This window comes from Betta splendens, chromosome 21, assembly GCF_900634795.4.
Source record: "Betta splendens chromosome 21, fBetSpl5.4, whole genome shotgun sequence".
Lineage (NCBI taxonomy): Eukaryota > Metazoa > Chordata > Actinopteri > Anabantiformes > Osphronemidae > Betta > Betta splendens.
In genome coordinates this window covers 1,207,719-1,229,634 of record NC_040899.1, presented here as the reverse complement: position 1 = coordinate 1,229,634, position 21,916 = coordinate 1,207,719, and the positions used below count along the sequence as shown (strand labels likewise).

The 21,916-nt window shown below is 50.0% G+C and overlaps 1 protein-coding gene across 7 annotated transcripts; it reads right to left on the bottom strand.

Annotated features, from left to right (window-relative positions):
* Positions 1 to 208: 208 nt before the first annotated feature.
* On the bottom strand, positions 209 to 21,753 carry LOC114847055 (abl interactor 2-like). Of its 7 annotated transcripts, XM_029136351.3 has the most exons (12): positions 21,466 to 21,753; positions 17,907 to 18,074; positions 12,901 to 13,077; positions 12,590 to 12,607; positions 12,277 to 12,380; positions 6,562 to 6,714; positions 5,819 to 5,943; positions 2,871 to 3,143; positions 2,154 to 2,318; positions 1,980 to 2,060; positions 1,710 to 1,889; positions 209 to 1,586 (listed from the first exon to the last, which is right to left on the bottom strand). In XM_029136351.3, exons 1-12 carry the CDS (start codon positions 21,580 to 21,582, stop codon positions 1,411 to 1,413), a joined length of 1,737 nt encoding a protein of 578 aa, XP_028992184.1. In that variant the 5' UTR covers positions 21,583 to 21,753; the 3' UTR covers positions 209 to 1,410. The 7 variants fall into 7 exon arrangements, with proteins under 7 accessions (XP_028992184.1, XP_028992188.1, XP_028992186.1 ...); XM_029136355.3 differs by lacking the exon at positions 2,871 to 3,143; XM_029136353.3 differs by lacking the exon at positions 6,562 to 6,714.
* Positions 21,754 to 21,916: the final 163 nt, after the last annotated feature.

The window sequence follows — 21,916 nt, the reverse complement described above, 5'->3', positions numbered from 1 at the left end:
ACTTATATTATAAACAGTTAGGGGTAGATAGATGAAATCATCCAATACACTGATTGCAGTTGAGATGTTCTGTTAATTGTGATACATTGTCTTTTTAGGATAAACAGTTGAATTACTTCATTCTCTGACAGCTGTAGGGGTGTTGTAGAAGCAGATACCCCAGCTGGTACAGTAAAACCGTTCTAAAAACAACACAGTATCACAGACATATTGTTAAAACATTTATTTATAATAGTCATTGTAACCTCACTGTTTTATTACTAAAGAGCTTTGTGCTTTGGAAAACAGAAAACTTCTCTGGACATCACGTTCTACCAGGAAGATGCTACAGGCCAACGTATTGGCTCGGTGAACAGACAAACCTGAAATTGTTGCCCGCAGGTGTGATCAATTGTCTGATGTCTCTATCCAGGTGAACCGTGACTCTTGTGCAAGCAAAGCTGCGATAGGCTTCACTTCCCCCATGACCCTTATGAAGAACAGGGGTTAGAATAGTAAACAGATAGAATGGAAAGTTGAAGTAACAATTACTGTTATTGTGTTTTTTTGGTGGAGCCTGTGCCACCCTGCTCACTAATACCACTTCTACACATCAACAGATGAGATAAGAAACCACCTAAGGCCGTTTCTTGATGTAGTGTGTGCAGAGAGCACGATGGAGCAGGTTCCTGGCAAAATCAGCCTCAGAGAAACAGTCTGTCCACACTGTTTAAAGGGATATTGCAGGCAAAGCAAAATCTAGAGAAGGTCAAACTGTTTAGGAGCCAGAACAGGTGCCGACCAGTTGACGTCCTCTGGTTTCTGAAGATCAAATGCCTCTGAAATAACTGCACAACAACAGGAACACTGTTCTCAGGTCCACAGTCACTTTAGTCCACAAAGGAGAGTTTGGTGCACACACACACAAAGAAACCAAATAAAACACACTGTAAACTTCAACAGTGGCACCAAGTGTTTGATGAGGGTTTGGTGCTAAAGATAAAGCATAAATATCACCTATATATAAATAAGTATAAATTAACCTCAAACTGTTTGAAGGGACAACCTGAAAGACTTTGCGTCAGTGAACTTCAGTTCGTTTATTTTGTGACGTTAAACATCTCAGTGTTTTTGTTTAGTTTCAGGACTGTGTCCTTATATTTGGCTCAGTCACTCAGAATATTCTTATATTAGGGATGGGGTTCTCAGGCTGCTGCACACACCACACTCATTCCTCCAGCACAGAATGATCCCTGTTAAATGAGATGTCGCCAACAACCCGAGCCAACAAAGACCCTTTAGAGTAAAGAGGGACATGGCTCAGAACATCACATCACATTTATGTTAGTATGTATATAAACAAACAAAAAACTAAAATGGACCAGAGTCCATTTTCTCTTCATGTTCAGATTCAAGACAGCACAGCTGTCCTCAGTCGGCGTAGTGCATTATAGACTCCACGTAGTTCCCAGGGAAGAGGCCGGTGGTGGCGTTCATCACGCCTTCAAACCAACCATCCTCGTTCTTCTTGATCACGTAGATGATGGCTCCTTCCTGAAACGACAGCTCGTCCTCTTTGTCGGCAGTGTAGTCGTAGATGGCCACCACTGGAGGGCGATACACACCACAACATTATTGCTGAGTAGCAGCAGAGGGTCATGATGGTCATGAACTACTTTGCATTGTGATGTTGTGTGTGTGACGGGGGCTGCTGTTATCCTGGAACCTACCTTTCTCCAAGTAGGTTCTGGGGGCCCAGGGTGGGTCCTCCTCAGCATACGGGTCACTGTACTCCACCACTGCCGAGTCCTCTTCATGTCCGTCCTCCTGTGGCTGAGGTGTGGGGAGGAGCTCCTCGGGTGCCGACTGGCTCTCAGCAGCTGGGTGAGGAGGAGAAATGGCGTCTGAGACTGCAGGAGGAGCAGAAAAGGGATGAGCAAGTCCATTTCATATTCATTTGACCATATGCAGCCAAGCATCAAGAACATGGTTGGACTCACTGGACTCCTGAACACGAGCAACAAAACCCATCAGAGGAAGCTGAGGAGAGAATTGGAGGAGGGAGGAGGGCGGGGGAGAGGCTGCAAACACACAAATCAGGCTAATTATCAACTGATTAGCTTCATTACATTTTACTGTTATAAGAGCAGTAGGTCCACCTTCACTACACATACCTGGGCTCTGGGTGTAGTAGGGACCGCCATTGACCTGGGTTGGGGCGGTGATGGGCTGATCAGTGACAGAGGGAGGGCGGCGGTAAGGCAGGGACCCCCCTACCTGAGGCGTCTGCTGTCGAGGCTGAGGCCGGTTCATACTGTAGAACTGAGGGACGATGGGACCTGATGCAGCAGAGGAAGGAAACAAACTTGAGGTGATGACTGGAAGACAAGGATCCTTCATTGTCTTCCAAGAGGTTTTTCCCTAACGCCTGCAGCCAGTGACCATACAATAAATGTAACACTTCTGTGTGATTAATTCCAGTCACAGCAAATGATGATGATTTGCAGCCGAAACTCACAAACAGACTATAAACATGAAGCAAAACCAAAGGCTGTCAGTATCATGGTTGGTAGTCCACCCAGACACGTGGACCGACACCTCTGGGTTTATCATACGTTTAATGATGATGTGTATGTGTAACCAGGTTTCTGCAACATCACATCCTATAGGTGAAAGAAGATGGTGGAGAAGAAGCATATGCCTGACGTGGTGCAAAGTGAATCTGAAAGTCCTGAATGTCTGAATAAAGACTCAGGAAGATTCAATCACACCTGCATTAAATCTAATGCATGATGACAAACACAGAAGAGGTCAACAACGGAGACTCTTCAGCAGCTGAAGAGAGAAAAAAAGGAAGGAGGAGTACAGACAGGAAGGTTGAAGGAACTCACCTTCAGCAGGAGATGAGGAGGAGGACAGGGGAGGAGGAGGGAGGACCAGCTGGACTTCGGGGGTGGGGTTACCAGATGGGGAGGTGCTGGGAGGCGTGTTAGGTTGGGGTGGTGAGGTGCTGTGTTGTATAGGGGAGTTTGGGGGCAAAGGAGCATTGGGCTGTGTTAGGGTTGTTGTGGAGGAGGAGGAAGAGGAGAAGGAGGAAGGGGTCGGGGAAGGGGAGGAGTTAGGAGCAGTGGAGGAAGAGCTAGCTGGTTCAGCAGTTGGGGAAACTTCAGGAAGGAAGAACAAGGAGTTAAGGTCAAAGCAAAGAGCGACCACATCCTCCAGTGCAGGGGTGCTCAGTCCTGGTCCTCGAGAGCTACCGTCCTGCTGGTTTTCCAAGTCTTCCGGCTGATTACGTAGATCAGGTGTGTCAGTAAGCTGCTGACTGGGTAAACACACCTGGTCAAGGTAATCAGTATTAGCTGTGGCGAGAGAGTTGGACACTAGCAGGACGGTAGCTCTCGAGGACCAGGATTGAGCACCCCTGCTCCAGTGTTTATCAGTGTGTTACAGCCTCTACCCGCAGAGAGAAAGACGGGGCCGATTGTCCTCCTTCTGCTCCTCACCTGGAGCCTCATGTACAAAGGGTAGAAACGTGTGCAGATCTCCGGTAGCTCGCTGGCTGACATGAATACTTTTCTACAGCTATTGATCCATTGGTGACACTAAGAGGTGAAACTGGTAAACTGTTAATCACGTAAAAACAATCATTAGTCACAACAGAGAAAAACGATAAACAATTAATATACAGCCATGTGTTTGCAATTAGATCATGTGATATAAAAATATGAACAGAACGGTGCAAACATATATTCTACAGCTCTGTTAGAGGATCTAATAGAGCAGGGGTGCTCAACCCTGGTCCTGGAGAGCCCCAGTCCTGCTGGTTCTCCAACTCTCCCTGCTGATCACCTTGATCAGGTGTGTCAGTTACCTGCTGATTGACTGAACACACCTGGTCGAGGTGATCAGTATGAGCTGGGACAGGGAGCGTTGGGAAACCAGCAGGACTGTGGTCCTGGAGGACCAGGGCATCCCTGTAATAGAGGATCTACAGTGAGAAAAATAAGTATTTGAAAACCGTGCTATTTTGTAAGTTCTCCCCCTTAGAAATCATGGAGGGGTCTGAAATTTTCATTGTATGCATGTTCACTGTGAGAGACATAATTCGAAAAGAGAAATCTGGAAATCACAATGTATGATTTTTTAACTATTTATTTGTATGATACAGCTGCAAATAAGTATTTGAACACCCGTCTATCAGCTAGAACCCAAGACCTGTTAGTCCGCCTTTAAAAAGTCTATCTCCACTCTATTTATTGTCCTAAATTAGATGCACCTGTTTGAGGTTGTTAGCTGCATAAAGACACCTGCCCACCCCATACAATCAGTAAGACTCCGACTACTAACATGGTCAAGACCAAAGAGCTGTCGAAAGACACCCGAGACAAAAGTGTACACCTCCACAGAACTACACGGGAGAAAAGAGCTGGGTCCACTGTTTCCAAGGTTACTGTTGGTAATACACTAAGACGTCATGGTTAAAAATCATGCATGGCACGGAAGGTTAAACCAGAGCATGTCAAGGCAGTCTTAAGTTTCCCAATGACCATTTGGATGATCCAGAGGAGACATGGGAGAAAGTCATGAGGTCAGATGAGACCTCATGACAAAACAGAACCATCGTCAATGCTCTAACATTTACGATGGGTCGAGACTGGGCCTTCCAACATGACAATGGCCCAAAGCCATGCATTGTTCAGTGACAGCACATAAACCTGACTGATCTGGAGAAGATCTGTGTGGAGGAGTGGGCCAAAATCCCTGTTGCAGTGTGCGCAAACCCGGTGAAAAACTATAGTAAATGAACGCTGTAATTGCAAACAAAGGCTACCAAATAATAACATTGATTTCTTCAGGTGTTAAATATTTATTTGCAGCTGTATCATACAAATAAATAGTTTAAAAAAATAATACATTGTGATTTCTGGGTTTCTCTCACAGTGAACAGACCCCTCCATAATTTTTAAGTGGGAGAACTTGCCAAATTACCAAATAGCATGGGGTTCAAATTTTCCTTACTGTTTTAAAATCTGCCCATTCTTGGATTGCTGCGCAGCGAGAAGCCGCGCGGATAACGACATCCAGCTGCTCACCTCATTAGGGTTCTAGCCACGCAGACCAGTCGGTATAGGCCATTGAACCCTGATCATCATTAAAACAGTGTTGCTGACTGTAGCTGCATTTGTGCATCACAGATCATTTGTACGTTGATGAAATAGAAATGTTTCCTGTTCAATCACGTTTCATCCTGTGACAGTGCTTTGATAGTGATGTGTCGATGAGTCTGTTTACATCAGGTAAACTGGCTCTCTATGCAAACTGTGCTTTAATGTTGCCCTGATCAATCATTGTATGGAAACTTGATGCGTCCCACACAGAACCCTGTAGTCAGCAGCTGGATGTGTGTTGGTTTCTCGTGCTCAAAGATCAGACACTTCCAACCGCACAGAAACCGGACTGTGGATGTCCTCTCATCTAATTGCTGTGGCTGTATATTAATTGTTAATTGTATATTAATTTCTCTCCATTGTGACTAACGACCATTTTCACGTGATTAACAGTTTCCCAGTTTCACCCCTTCGTGTCGCTAATTGACCAAACGCTGTAGAAAAGTACTTACGCTAGCCAGCGAGCTACTGTAGATCACATTTCTACGCCATGTAGTTATTGATACATCTGAATGTCGGCATAGATTTGTGTTTACACCAAGTTTTGTGCATAGGTACTCTTTGTACACGAGGGCCCAGAACACGTGGGCAGAGCATGGACACAAAGTGACTCTAGTACAATATGTATGAAGTGAATGACGGCAGACTTCTTGTGTTGGACAGTGTGTTACCTGGGAAGGTAGATGGTGGGGAGGGCGTCGGCACGGCGATGGGAACGCCCACACAGCTGCTGCCGCTGTTCTCCCTGCTGCTGCTGCGACTGCTGCTGCTAGGATGACTGCCTCCACTGCTGCCACTAAACACACACACATCATACAGGTAACCATGGAAACACAGGAATTCTGTCTCTGCTTAGATCCAGCAGCTTCGAGAACTAAAAAATTAATCAGAATGAGAAGAGTCTGGTAACAGAACTGCCACAAGGAGAAAAGGTGAGTTTTAAGCTTTGATTTAAAAACAGCCAGTGAACCTCAGAGGAAACATGGGACAGCAGCAGAAAGCGAAGCAGAAGCATGCAGCCTCCTCTCCTGGTGCCACGGTACGAGTCAAACCCACAGCTCACCCTGAGCTTGGAACCATTTGCCTTCACACAACTTTGTGCTAAGACCTGAAGTTCGGGTCTGAAATATTTACTTATGTTCAGTAATTTAATAAAATGTGGTGACATCAGCCAGAGGAGGATAGGAAACATCTAAAGCAAAACAGATTACAACAAGTCACTGAGTGACGTCTGGGAACATGCAGCTACTTTCCTAACCATGAGTATCACACTGACTCAAATAGAAGAAATTCTGTAGGCCCAGACCTGACCCAAAGACGTGCTGAGTCACACAAACGTGTTTTAGTAAAAACAGTCAAAGCAGCGTTAGCAGCCGTGCAGTCCAGATGTGGCAGCCATATCCGACCCGGCTACCTGTATGTTCTGGGCCGATGGTTGAGAGTGGCCGTGCGCACTGGACTTGAAAGTTGTGCACCAGTCATACTGTTTCTGGTGGGGCTGGAGACGTAATCGTTGGGCACCACAGGGGGGCGCACCGGCTCCAGCGTCCTGTAGGGGGAGCTCTTCCTGCACATGCAGAAAGACAATTAACAGAAGCAAGTCCTGTTTGTTGTCCTGGACCTTCAGAACCAGCAAACCCAAGGGTCTGCAGCAGAACAGTTCATTGTTTCACTATCTGCTGGCTTCACGTATTTCTGTCTTTTTTATGCTCATCTGGTGTCTGACCTACAATTGTTACACGCCAAGTTTGACCCTAGGCAATGTGTGAATGCTGTGCTTTTAAAGGTCAGGCCAGTCATACAGAATGGAGAAAAAGCCCTCCAGCTTTAGAATAATCAAAGACAATGAATACAAACAAGATGAAGCTTTTCACTAAAACCAACAGAACCACAGTCAGAAGTAGAAAACGAACACAACAGGAGGCAGAGTGTCTGTGTTCCTGAGAGGACGCTTGGTTCGATGCCAGCTCTCTGCTGTGCGTTTGTGCCTTGTTCCATTTGGAAGCGTTTTGGTTGTGTGACGACAGATGGATGGCGGCACTAAGCAAACAGCTCCTCCTTTCATCCTTCACCATCATCTTCAATTCTATATCAACGCAAACCTTCAGTACCTGATCAACAGGTTACATGAACCAGCAGTGACTCACCAGCTGGAAAGACCTCGTATGACATCATTGTAAAACTGAAACACACAGACGTTTTGGAAAATGTGCTTCTTATTTTGCTAAGATTGCACAGCTGAACATCCGCCTCACAGAGGACGTGTTTGATTTGTTCCGCCTCCAAGCTCTGTGCTCTTTGGTTGGAGCTACTCTCAACTTAGAACACACCAATAACAAGACACGAGGCAGCACAGCACATGACCTGTGTGCTGTGCTGTTTAGGACGATTCTAAGGATCACAAAGACCAGCTTTATCAATAAGAATAGGAATACGAATTGGCCCCACAGCAGGAAAATTGCACCTCACAACAGCAACAGTACAGAAAACAGAGAGAAACCATATCTACCAAACAAACACACATCCATAAACAGAGCAAATGCAGTGAACAGTTCTGACTGTAGAGTCTTAAAGCAGCAGGTAGGAAAGCTCTGCAATATCTCTCCTTCACACAGCGAGGGTGCATCAGTCTGCTACTGAAGCTGCTACAGAGCACAGTGAGTCCTCCAGTGGGTCAGAGTCCTGGTCCATGATGGATGTCAGTTTAGCCAGGACTTCTTGATGACCCTGTCCAGTCTCTTCCTGTCCCTCACTGTGATGCTGCTGCTCCAGCAGACCACACGTACAGGATGGCTGATGCCACCGCAGAGTCATAGTCTCCTTTCCCTGCATTGATCAGAAGGTTGTTCCGCTGACACCAGTCCACAGTGTCCTGAGTAAGTCCTCTGTAATCTGCATCTTCGTCATCGGTGATCAGTCCGACGATCGCAGAGTCATCAGAGAATTTCTGCAGAACCCAGCTGTCCGTGTTGTGTCTGAAGTCTGACGTGTAGAGGGTGAAGAGGAAGGGGGCCAGTACAGTCCCCTGTGGGGCCCCAACACTGCAGGTCAGGGTATCAGACACACAGTCCCTGGCTCTCACAAACTGAGGCCTGTTTGTGAGGTAGTCCATGATCCACTCCCTCAGATGGAAGTCCACACCAGCCTCCTCCAGTTTATGTTTAAGAAGCACCGGCTGGATGGTGTTAAAAGCACTGGAGAAATCAGAGAACATGGTCCTCACAAAGCTGCCAGGCTTCTCCAGGTGAGAAAGAGCTTGATGTAGCAGGAAGATAACGGCGTCGTCTACTCCTATGCCGTGAAGGACTGAGGGGTAGTCCAGTGTTCTGAGGCACTGGTGGTGTGGGGGGTTGGTCCAGGTGCCAGATAGTTTGAAAGCAGCTGCTGGGTGGGGTTTTATGTCCTCCCCATGTCCACACAGTGGTGTTAAAACAGTCTCTGAAAGCCTCCTTGCTCTCAGCTGTCCACCTCTTCACTTTACAGGCCAGCTGCCTGTGTACTACAGGTTTATACACATGCAGGAGATGCAGATGCATGTTATGGTCAGCTGTGCCCATGGGTGGGAGGGAGGATGCACTGTAGGCCTCTTTAGTGTTGGAGTAGAATAATTCCAGTATTTTATTGTTTCTGCTGAGGCAGGTCACATAGTGGGTGGTTGAAGTCCCCAGAAATCAGGAAGAGGGCCTGTGGATGCTGTGTTTGCAGCCTGCTGGTGAGTGAGAGCAGGGTCTCAAAAGCTGAGTCGGCGTTAGCGGAGGGTGGGACGTACACAATATAACGTGTAAACTCCCATGACAGGTAGAATGGCCTCATGCCCACCCCTAACAGCTCAATGTTTCTGTTACACAGCTTCATTTTAAGGATGTTGCAATGTCCTGGTTTGCTCCATCTCATTTTCACAAACACAGGAAGACCCCCCTCCCTTCCTCTTACCTCTGTTTCTGCTCTGTCCACTCACAGTAAATGAAAATTGTCAGTTGCAACAGTGTAAACCAGGACAGAGCAAGTAGTAGAGATGGGGAGTTCGATTCTTTTAACAAACTCTGATCTATAACTCTCAGCGAAGTGAACAAATCATTTCGAGTCATTACCTGTAGTTTACGGTTTTCTGGTCACGGTTCTCAAACACTATATACTGAAGACAACATGGTTTGCTTCAGCGGACAAATTATAATCACAAAATACTACAAGCAATTCAAACCATGTTAAAACCTAGCAAATACGCACCATGGTGTGTGTGTGTGTGTGTATATATATATATATATATATAGAGAGAGAGAGAGAGAGAGAGAGAGAGAGACAAAAAAGAAATGAGCGTCTTAAATGTAAAGTAGTTTATAACTGAACTTAAAGTTATTTATGTCTAAGCAAGAAGTAGAAAATTACAGCTGTTATGAATACAATGCCCTTTAGTCAAACATTCAGTCAACATCCACATGGATATTTTATTTGTTTTAATTATACTGTATTCTATGTATTACTGTATTGTAATGTTTAGCTCTAAATTTACTGGCATTTTTTGACAACTGACAAAGACCAAAAGCTTCCTCAGTCTGAGGGAAGTTCCATATTATCCTCCAGTTTGGCTTCACTACACACTTGCAAAGAACTGGCTCGTTACACAAACAAGCCATCAGAGTGGTGCCGAGCGAGGAGGCCCACCAGGGTTTTTACTCCCACTATTTTCTTGTCCCAAAGAAAGGGGGCACGTCATTGCGGCCCATTCTGGATCTTCGTGTGTTAAACAAACACTTACAAAAGTAAACGTTCAGAATGTTAACAAACAAAGTGCTGTGTCAAGCGATTCGCCCTACAGATTTGTTCGTTACGATCGATCTGTCAGACGCTTATTTTCACACCGCCACACAGGAAATATCTCAGGTTTGCGTATCGAGGCACTGCCTACGAGTATCAAACCATCCCGTTCGGCCTCTCGCTAGCCCTGAGTGTGTTCAGCAAATGTGTGGAGGCGGCATTAGCGCCGCTAAGAAACGTCGGGGTGAGGATTTTCTCATACGTCGACGATTATTTAATATGCTCCCACTCGCGAGAGCAAGCAATATGAGATTCCACCATGGTGCTATCTCATCTTTGCAATCTTGGTTTCAAGATAAACCAGGAGAAGAGCCGTCTTGTGCCGGCCCAACGCACAGAATATTTAGGGCTCAGCATAAACTCTCTGATTTACCGTGTTTCGCTAACCGAGGAAAGGATCGTTTCATTTATACAATGCCTCTCCCATTTTCAACTTGGCGGGGCGGTATTGTTCAGACTGTGCTTCGCCTTCTCACCAGGTCCATCCCACTTCGGAGGGACCTGCTGTCCAGGCCGGAGGGGAGATCTTCCACCCCCATCCAGACAGGGTGGCTCTCTGGGCTTGGCACGTGAGAGGTGGAATTTAGACGCAGCAGGTTTGCCACCTGGAGTTATTGATACTATTCAAAATGCAAGAGCTGCCTCCACCCGGCTTCCCTATGGTGGTAAATGGCGTATTTTTAAGGAATGGTGTGGCTTGAAGCACACTATTCTTTCTTAGTGCTCAGTCGCAGATATCCTGTGTTTCCTTCAGGATTTGTTGGAAAAAGGAAGGGCTTTTTCTACCATTAAGGTCTATCTGGCTGCAATATCAGCCTGTCATGTGGGATTTGGTGACAAATCGGCTGGTCAACATTCTTTTATTTGTCAGTTAATGAGGGGTGCGCGTCGCAAGTTCCCAGTCTCAAGGCCACTGGTTCCTATATGGGATCTGACAATTGTCTTAGACGCTCTTTCCCACCGTCCTTTTGAACCTATTGAAACAGTGAGTTTTAAGTTTCTCTCTCTTAAAACTGCGCTGCTCTTGGCACTAACCACAGCAAAGCGTGTTAGTGATTTGCAGGCATTTTCTATTAGCCCGTCCTGCCTACAGTGGAGTCCACGACATCTGTGCTACAGCAAGCTGGGCCACACCACATACGTTTGTGCGGTTTTACAGGCTGGATGTGGCTAGACCCTCACTCGCTCATGCAGTTTTGCGAGCTGAAGGATCAGACCGAGCAGGCCAAGATGATTTTTAGTTCATTTGTGGCTTCGGGAGATTTTGTGCAATACGGGAGTGGGCTATATCTCCCATAGTGAAACACAGAGCGAAGTTAGAAAAAGAACGTTGGGTTTTTTAACGTAAACCCTGGTTCTTTGATAACAGAGTGAGGTGTTTCTCAACACTCCCCTCCTTGCATGAGCACAGAAAGAAATCTACCTAAAATGATTTAGGAGGGGCGGTCGACCCTGTCATAAGGGGTGGAGGGAGCCCGAGCACGGCTCGACCTGTCTGTCTCTGACAGACGTTGTGTCATTGGAGCTTCCCTGGTTGGTCACGCAGAGGCGATTCCCATAGTGAAACACCTCACTCTGTTATCAAAGAACCAGGGTTTACGTTAAGTAACCCAACGTTTTAACAAAGCAGGAGAGAAGAAGGGGCCAGAATAACTTTCAAAATGTATTAAAATAAAAGTTTGTTTATTCACGGAGCCTCCTTGATGTATAATGTTAACGCTGCCGACACTCACAGCACATGCACATGTGCTGCTAGACAGCCAGGAAACACAATAAAAAATGTCCACACACAGTTTGGTTCTTGCATTATATTACAAGTTGTAGAACATGGGCTGCTACCGTTTCTCCTTCTCACTGCTGAAGCTAGCTGACAAATGGAGAAAATACGTGCAAGATGCGCTATTTGACGAGAGCGATAAGAGCGCTCACTCCAAGTACTTCCAAGATCCAAGTATGGAGCTCGCACTGACAGGTTTACGGAATCTAACTTTTAACATTTTTCCTCCTCAAGTCAATAGCAAAGGTTTTTTATTTTTATTGAAAATGGAATTTATGTAGTTTTGGCTGAATACTGATACGATATTGTATAACCAACTGCACCAACCAGGCAATGTTGAAAGTTATATAGTGGTGAGTACATTTAAATAATCTTTGGCTCCAACCACAAATATTCTTCACAGGGCCCATAAATGCCAGCGACGCCCCTGCCTTCAGGTCCAGAGTCTCTGAATGTAGTTTTTCTCCCACAGCAAAGGAATATGAGTAAATGTGAGTGAAGGGACACAGACAAGACAACAGTTTGAGTGTAACATACCCTAGGATGCCCTTTCCTGCCCTTGGGGGACTGGGAGGTTTCTGTGTGGGGGGGCTGGACCGGGACAGACACCCACCCAGCTTCATGTTCTGCTGACCGTTCACCTGTGGAGCCACACACACACACACAATTAGGAGGCTAAGGACCTCAACACAAAAGACCACCAGAACCTGGGCCCCACAGAGTCCAGGTCAGACAGATTCTGAGATCTCATGACGAAATAGTGAAACCGTTTGTTAATCAGAGGACACATTTATAAGCCTGTGTCTTACTCTGTTACAGATCAGAGTGTAGGTGTGCTGCACGCCCTTACCTTAAACCTCAATAACCACTTTACACGTCAAACAAGACGAAGAAAGAGAGAAGAACACAAAGGTTGTCTGAAGGTTAGTTTCAGAATAAAAGCATCAGACACTACATATGCAATGAAGAGGAGCTGAGCTCCAGACTCAGTCAATGCTGCTTGAAATTATCAAGAAGTACTTCAACAAAATTACATCTTATCCTGATTAATATATACTAGTGAAAAAAGCAGTGAGTAGACACAAAACATGCAGAACAGATCACATTGCTTAACGCTGGGTAGTTCTAACCCTTATCATGCTAATTTATCATGACTTCCACCTTAACTCCGTGTCCGATGTCATCCAGCACACTGTAGTCAATGGGCTTCCTGATGAAGCGCACCGGTCGCTCTGGATTAGCTGGAGCAACAATTTTATGTGAGTGGGACGTGTTTTTGTTGGTGGTCAAGATGCCGATCTCCCGTCTGGCCACCTTCTCTTTGTGAATGTCAACAGTCTAGAGAAAGAAAACAAGAAAAGCCTGTATAAAACAAACATTTAGAAATAGAAGTTCAGGGCCTGAACAGAGTGTAGGCCAGCTGTGGTGGGAGGCATTCAGGGCCTGAACAGAGTGTAGGCCAGTTGTGGCAGGAGGCGTTCAGGGCCTGAAAAGAGTGTAGGCCAGCTGTGGTGGGAGGCATTCAGGGCCTGAACAGAGTGTAGGCCAGTTGTGGCAGGAGGCGTTCAGGGCCTGAAAAGAGTGTAGGCCAGCTGTGGTGGGAGGCATTCAGGGCCTGAACAGAGTGTAGGCCAGTTGTGGCAGGAGGCGTTCAGGGCCTGAAAAGAGTGTAGGCCAGCTGTGGTGGGAGGCGTTCAGGGCCAGTGCGAGGCATTCAGGGCCTGAACAGAGTGTAGGCCAGCTGTGGTGAGAGGCGTTCAGGGCCAGTACAGAATGTAGGCCAGTTGTGGTGGGAGGCGTTCAGGGCCTGAACAGAGTGTAGGCCAGCTGTGGTGAGAGGCGTTCAGGGCCAGTACAGAATGTAGGCCAGTTGTGGTGGGAGGCGTTCAGGGCCTGAACAGAGTGTAGGCCAGTTGTGGCGGGAGGCGTTCAGGGCCTGAAAAGAGTGTAGGCCAGTTGTGGCGGGACGCGTTCAGGGCCTGAAAGGAGTGTAGGCCAGCTGTGGTGGGAGGCGTTCAGGGCCAGTGCGAGGCATTCAGGGCCTGAACAGAGTGTAGGCCAGCTGTGGTGAGAGGCGTTCAGGGCCTGAAAAGAGTGTAGGCCAGCTGTGGTGAGAGGCGTTCAGGGCCTGAAAAGAGTGTAGGCCAGCTGTGGTGAGAGGCGTTAAGGGCCTGAACAGAGTGTAGGACAGTTGTGGCGGGAGGCGTTCAGGGCCAGTGCGAGGCATTCAGGGCCTGAACAGAGTGTAGGCCAGCTGTGGTGAGAGGCGTTCAGGGCCAGTACAGAATGTAGGCCAGTTGTGGTGGGAGGCGTTCAGGGCCTGAACAGAGTGTAGGCCAGCTGTGGTGAGAGGCGTTCAGGGCCAGTACAGAGTGTAGGCCAGTTGTGGTGGGAAGCGTTCAGGGCCAGTGCGAGGCATTCAGGGCCTGAACAGAGTGTAGGCCAGCTGTGGTGAGAGGCGTTCAGGGCCAGTACAGAGTGTAGGCCAGTTGTGGCGGGAGGCGTTTAGGGCCTGAACAGAGTGTAGGCCAGCTGTGGTGAGAGGCGTTCAGGGCCAGTACAGAGTGTAGGCCAGCTGTGGTGAGAGGCGTTCAGGGCCAGTACAGAGTGTAGGCCAGTTGTGGCGGGAGGCGTTTAGGGCCTGAACAGAGTGTAGGCCAGCTGTGGTGAGAGGCGTTCAGGGCCAGTACAGAGTGTAGGCCAGTTGTGGCGGGAGGCGTTCAGGGCCTGAACAGAGTGTAGGCCAGTTGTGGTGGGAGGCGTTCAGGGCCTGAACAGAGTGTAGGCCAGTTGTGGTGGGAGGCGTTCAGGGCCTGAACAGAGTGTAGGCCAGTTGTGGTGGGAGGCGTTCAGGGCCTGAACAGAGTGTAGGCCAGTTGTGGTGGGAAGCGTTCAGGGCCAGTGCGAGGCATTCAGGGCCTGAACAGAGTGTAGGCCAGCTGTGGTGAGAGGCGTTCAGGGCCAGTACAGAGTGTAGGCCAGTTGTGGCGGGAGGCGTTCAGGGCCTGAACAGAGTGTAGGCCAGTTGTGGTGGGAGGCGTTCAGGGCCTGAACAGAGTGTAGGCCAGTTGTGGTGGGAGGCGTTCAGGGCCTGAACAGAGTGTAGGCCAGTTGTGGTGGGAGGCGTTCAGGGCCTGAACAGAGTGTAGGCCAGTTGTGGTGGGAGGCGTTCAGGGCCTGAACAGAGTGTAGGCCAGTTGTGGCAGGAGGCGTTCAGGGCCTGAAAAGAGTGTAGGCCAGCTGTGGTGAGAGGCGTTCAGGGCCAGTACAGAATGTAGGCCAGTTGTGGTGGGAGGCGTTCAGGGCCTGAACAGAGTGTAGGCCAGCTGTGGTGAGAGGCGTTCAGGGCCAGTACAGAGTGTAGGCCAGTTGTGGCGGGAGGCGTTCAGGGCCTGAAAAGAGTGTAGGCCAGTTGTGGCGGGACGCGTTCAGGGCCTGAAAGGAGTGTAGGCCAGCTGTGGTGAGAGGCGTTCAGGGCCTGAAAAGAGTGTAGGCCAGCTGTGGTGGGAGGCGTTCAGGGCCAGTGCGAGGCATTCAGGGCCTGAACAGAGTGTAGGCCAGCTGTGGTGAGAGGCGTTCAGGGCCTGAAAAGAGTGTAGGCCAGCTGTGGTGAGAGGCGTTCAGGGCCTGAACAGAGTGTAGGCCAGCTGTGGTGAGAGGCGTTCAGGGCCTGAAAAGAGTGTAGGCCAGTTGTGGCGGGAGGCGTTCAGGGCCTGAAAAGAGTGTAGGCCAGCTGTGGTGGGAGGCGTTCAGGGCCAGTGCGAGGCATTCAGGGCCTGAACAGAGTGTAGGCCAGCTGTGGTGAGAGGCGTTCAGGGCCAGTACAGAGTGTAGGCCAGCTGTGGTGAGAGGCGTTCAGGGCCAGTACAGAGTGTAGGCCAGTTGTGGCGGGAGGCGTTCAGGGCCTGAACAGAGTGTAGGCCAGTTGTGGTGGGAAGCGTTCAGGGCCAGTGCGAGGCATTCAGGGTCTGAACAGAGTGTAGGCCAGCTGTGGTGAGAGGCGTTCAGGGCCTGAAAAGAGTGTAGGCCAGTTGTGGCGGGAGGCGTTCAGGGCCAGTGCGAGGCATTCAGGGCTTGAACAGAGTGTAGGCCAGCTGTGGTGAGAGGCGTTCAGGGCCTGAAAAGAGTGTAGGCAGCTGTGGTGAGAGGCGTTAAGGGCCTGAACAGAGTGTAGGCCAGCTGTGGTGAGAGGCGTTCAGGGCCAGTACAGAATGTAGGCCAGTTGTGGTGGGAGGCGTTCAGGGCCTGAACAGAGTGTAGGCCAGCTGTGGTGAGAGGCGTTCAGGGCCAGTACAGAGTGTAGGCCAGCTGTGGTGAGAGGCGTTCAGGGCCAGTACAGAGTGTAGGCCAGTTGTGGCGGGAGGCGTTCAGGGCCTGAACAGAGTGTAGGCCAGCTGTGGTGAGAGGCGTTCAGGGCCTGAAAAGAGTGTAGGACAGTTGTGGCGGGAGGCGTTCAGGGCCAGTGCGAGGCATTCAGGGCCTGAACAGAGTGTAGGCCAGCTGTGGTGAGAGGCGTTCAGGGCCTGAAAAGAGTGTAGGCCAGCTGTGGTGAGAGGCGTTAAGGGCCTGAACAGAGTGTAGGCCAGCTGTGGCGGGAGGCGTTCAGGGCCTGAACAGAGTGTAGGCCAGCTGTGGTGGGAGGCGTTCAGGGCCAGTACAGAGTGTTGGCCAGTTGTGGTGGGAGGCGTTCAGGGCCAGTGCGAGGCATTCAGGGCCTGAACAGAGTGTAGGCCAGTTGTGGCGGGAGGCGTTCAGGGCCTGAACAGAGTGTAGGCCAGCTGTGGTGAGAGGCGTTCAGGGCCAGTACAGAGTGTAGGCCAGTTGTGGCGGGAGGCGTTCAGGGCCTGAACAGAGTGTAGGCCAGTTGTGGTGGGAAGCGTTCAGGGCCAGTGCGAGGCATTCAGGGCCTGAACAGAGTGTAGGCCAGCTGTGGTGAGAGGCGTTCAGGGCCAGTACAGAGTGTAGGCCAGTTGTGGCGGGAGGCGTTTAGGGCCTGAACAGAGTGTAGGCCAGCTGTGGTGAGAGGCGTTCAGGGCCAGTACAGAGTGTAGGCCAGCTGTGGTGAGAGGCGTTCAGGGCCAGTACAGAGTGTAGGCCAGTTGTGGCGGGAGGCGTTTAGGGCCTGAACAGAGTGTAGGCCAGCTGTGGTGAGAGGCGTTCAGGGCCAGTACAGAGTGTAGGCCAGTTGTGGCGGGAGGCGTTCAGGGCCTGAACAGAGTGTAGGCCAGTTGTGGTGGGAGGCGTTCAGGGCCTGAACAGAGTGTAGGCCAGTTGTGGTGGGAGGCGTTCAGGGCCTGAACAGAGTGTAGGCCAGTTGTGTTTTCAGACACATTCTGAGTCCCTGTGGAAAAGCAGCAGCCTTTTCAACAGCATGCAGAACCACCTCTTCCTGCTTCAGTCTTATTTTAAGTATAGCCTGTTTGGGTACTACCTGCTCTGATCCTCAGATCAAGCTGCATGTTTAAAACACAACTCTGACCCAGAGATGTAAGCAGGTGTGTTTTAAACCCCCTTCTAACTTTCCACACACTACACGCTGTGAGTGGATTGCAACAGAACCCTCGGTGCTGCCGGAGCCGTCTCCTGGACAGAAAGCAGTGACTGTGACGCACAGTCACAGGCCTGTTCTGACCACACAGAGCGTGGCGGCGAGTTTCAGATTCCACTGATTATTTCTCTCTGTGCCGTGGGCTTCAACTCTCCCTGAATAGAAAGCCCTGTGTTCTGGCGAGTCCCCTCTGAATATGAATGTGCTGCAGTGAGATGTGTGGGCACTCGGTGTTGCGTAAGCCGACTCGGGGGTCACACCTACAGCTGTCTTGTTCTGACTCCTGTGGTGCAGAATGCAGGTCGGCGCATGCATGATCTACAGACAGGCCCGGCCCAGCGTTTGACAGACTGACCCCTGACCCCGTCTCTCAGCATCCTCCAATATGTAACCCTGTAAGTTTGGAGTGAAGCGGTTCGGGTGGTCAGACATATCTTTACTGACTGAGGTCTCCTGACTTTGAGCCAACTAGAACCGAACCATTAGCTTGGTACAAACAGCTTTGTCTCATCTAACTGCTGCATTCACAGCTCCTTGTTGATCTATAGACAATATTCTGTTGACTTATTGCGCTCGCCACTGGGAACCAGTCTGATCTGATGGCCACAGGAGCACCCACCTGTGAGATGTGGTTGACGGAGCTCTCCATGCGGCGCAGCTGCGATGCCTGGATGTCCAGCATCTGCAGCACATTGTTGGCCAGTGTGTTGATGAGGTAGGCGACGCTGGCCAGCGATTGGGTGGTGTAGCTCTTAGTCTCCTCCAGCGCTCGTTCCTTGTCTGCAGACTATAGAACAGAGGAGAAAGTCAGGACAGGGAGTCAGGACAGAGGACAGGTCAGGACGGAGTCAGGACAGATAACTGGTCAGGACGGAGGACGAGTCAGGACGGAGGACGAGTCAGGGCGGAGTCAGGACAGAAGATGAGTCAGAACAAAGGACGAGTCAGGGCGGAGTCAGGACAGAAGATGGGTCAGAACAAAGGATGAGTCAGGGTGGAGTCAGGACGGAGGATGTGTCAGGACGGAGTCAGGACAGAGGACGAGTCAGGGCGGAGTCAGGACAGAAGGCGGAGTCAGGACAGAGGACGAGTCAGGGCGGAGTCAGGACAGAAGGCGGAGTCAGGACAGAAGGCGGAGTCAGAACAGAGGACGTGTCAGGACGGAGGACGTGTCAGGATAGAGTCAGGACAGAGGACGAGTCAGGGCGGAGTCAGGACAGAAGGCGGAGTCAGGACAGAGGACGAGTCAGGGCAGAGTCAGGACAGAAGGCGGAGTCAGGACAGAAGGCGGAGTCAGAACAGAGGACGTGTCAGGACGGAGGACGTGTCAGGATAGAGTCAGGACAGAAGACGAGTCAGGGCGGAGTCAGGACAGAAGGCGGAGTCAGGACAGAGGACGAGTCAGGGCGGAGTCAGGACAGAAGGCGGAGTCAGGACAGAGGACGTGTCAGGACGGAGGACGTGTCAGGATAGAGTCAGGACAGAGGACGAGTCAGGACAGAGGATGGGTAAGGACGGAGGATGAGTCAGGGCAGAGTCAGGACAGAAGGCGGAGTCAGGACAGAAGGCGGAGTCAGGACAGAAGGCGGAGTCAGGACAGAGGACGTGTCAGGACAGAGGATGGGTAAGGACGGAGGATGAGTCAGGATGGATCTTGATTATAAAAAGGAGCCACTGATGTCATGTGACACGGCTGCATATGTCACAGTTCATCCGCTCCTGTACTGGAGCATGTTGCAGCTTCGCTCCTGCAGCAGCGTGTTGAAGCAGGATGTAGGTCAGTGCAAACGCATTCGAGCCTGAGGCTGACGAGAACCTGACTGACACCCACAGCAGACGGGCCGCCGAGCATCTCTAAACCAGACCAGAGTCACCGCTACCACAGGTTCTCTCTTTACTGGGTCCAAATGGGAACCAGTTGCATCTTCAGGTAATGTTTAACATGTGGAACAAACAATCACTAAAGCAGGTCATAAATTAAAGGCTTCGCTGCAGCTCATCTCCATCTGACGGTTGGAACTGTTCACGGCTCTCCGTCTTGTCCTTCTCCCTCTGGGTTCGTCACACCACCCCCCAGCGTCTCCTCTTCCTCTGTGGGTTCGTCACACCACCCCCCAGCGTCTCCTCTTCCTCTGTGAGAAGGAAGCATCTCCTCTTCCTCTGTGGGTTCGTCACACCACCCACCCAGCGCCTCCTCTTCCTCTGTGAGGAGGAAGCGTCTCCTCTTCCTCTGTGGGTTCGTCACACCGCCCACCCAGCATCTCCTCTTCCTCGCTCAGCCATCTGATGTCCTGCTGGCGGTGACCTAGTTGGAGAGACAGCGTTCTGGCCTGAGGACAGAGCAGCTCACGCACACAGGCTCGTTCACGTGGATCAGATCGTAACTATGTGGAATCAGAAGCACGCTCTGATTCCTCTGGCCTCAGATTAGTCTCATTTCTTATTTTTCTGTCATCTAATGAAAATATTAAAACAAGATGACAGCATCAACATGGAAACAACTGAGGGAAAGAACACGGAGAAAATCAGCAAATCCTACAAGAGGAACGTCCACTGTGTAAAATGCAACAGCTCAAAAATCCATCATGCCTCAAATGAATTGTATTATTCGGACTAGAGTATGGAAAACCTAAACGAATGCAGCTAGAACAAATACAAAAGAAGAAAGCGGAGGCATTAAATCACGGGCTGAGGGAAGTGGTTCTGCTGAGGCCCACTCAGAACATTGGGTTGCAGGTTGCTGATCCACAGGAGCTGTTCCTGGCACCGGCGCTGGGACTCCTTCCAACAGAAGCCCAGTCACCATGGTTTCCAAACCTGGACCCGGTCCCCGTCCTGCCTCCCGCGGCGGTACCATGTGTTCCCACTGAGCACGGCTGGTTAAGTGCTACCAGCTGTGACGGAGCCACGGGCAACGAACAGGGTCTGCATCAGTCCTTCTTTCGGGCCGTGGGTGCCGTTATATCGGACGCGCCGCGCTCCTCCTCCCAGAGCATAAACTAGTTTCACCGGCCACGTTGAAACGCAGGCTCCTCTTTTGACCTTTAGCCACAGTCCCAGATGACGTCATCACACCTGGTTATTTCCAGACGTCTCCAGACGTCTAAGGTGGTGATGGGAAATCAACACATTTTCTGTTCTGAAGACAAACGGCGGAGGACGTCAGGTTTTGGTTGATTAAAAACAAAAACACCAGTTTTACAAAGCATCAGAAGAATGTGGGCTCTGACGGCTTCTTACAAGCTTGGAGTCAGGTTGTTTGTGTGAAATACGGAACAGAACCATGACGGAAAGGAGCCCGTGGAGCATCTAGAACGTGACACACACGCGTCTCCAGGCCATCGGGATCCTGGAGAGAAGCCTGGATCACCTGGACGACCCACCTGAGCGCTCCAGAACCAGGCCACGAGCAGGTCAACCAACCACCAGGCTTCTCTTCAGCTGACGAGGCCAAAGGTGATCCAGTTGGTTCTGTCGCTGGTGCAACCTGCACTGCTGTTACGGACTCAACTGCTCCAGTGAAGAGAAATGAGATGTAAGATTCATGTTCCCGCACGAGGACACGGTGGTAGTGAAGCTGAAGCCCCGTTAAAGTAAATGTAGGTGACTTTGTCTGTTTAACCCAGACTTAACAACCTGGGTTGAGACCACTGCAGAAGTCTTATCAGGATCCGGATTCCACGAACCAGGACTGACTGAGTGAACAGCCTCCAGTGTCAGACTCCCGTCAACGCGTTAAGCTTTTATGAATCCCTGTTTATCTGCAAATTTTACTGAACACGAAGATGTTATGAACATTGTTGCTGTAAACACGACTCGTGCTTTAATTCGGTGTGGATTTAACGAGGCAATAACTAACGTGAGCCAGTAAAATGCCATTTCAGACCAACTAAGTTAATGTGACGGCGCAGATTCAGTCAGTCACAAAAGTTACATTCCTATAAGAACAAACGTGTTGGTGTGAATATCAGAACGCCGAATTCACATGGAGCTTTTTACCTCATCAACCACAAAACCGGGTCGGAGTTCAACCGGAACTCAGCCTGAGTTCAGCGGTCACACTAAATCCGCCGGTCCCGTAACGAAGCCTGGTCCGTGGCAGCATCACCGCCCACTCCGCTAACACCCCGTGTCCCTCCGCTGTCGTACCGGCAGCGGGTACCGGTACCAGCGCCTACCTGAACATAGTTGCTCTCGCAGTACTCAGCCACCCGGTCCAGGTTGGTGAAGCTGTCCAGCAGCGCTTTTCGTCCGGCAGGAATCTCCTCGTCCAGCAGCATCTGCAACTCCGCCATCTTTCCCGCGGCGGCGCAGCGTTCAGGGGCCGTTGGATAACGCGCTACTGTCACATCCGACACACGAACCCGCCACAAAGCAGCTTCACAACAGTTTAGTAAAGTGAGAAATGTGCGCCACCTCTGTTCATTAACAGCTCAACGCTCTGCGTCATCTAGCGGACTGGTTTCATTAGGTTTATTCTCATTCCTCATCTTTACTTTTACCCAACTGCATTTATGTGTCAGACATACTGTAGGTACTGGTGGCTACTACGCATGTGCGAGACAACTCCAGCTCCTTCTGCCTTCTCGCATGGTCCAGTTAGGTGAACTGGACCTTGTGATGGTTCTG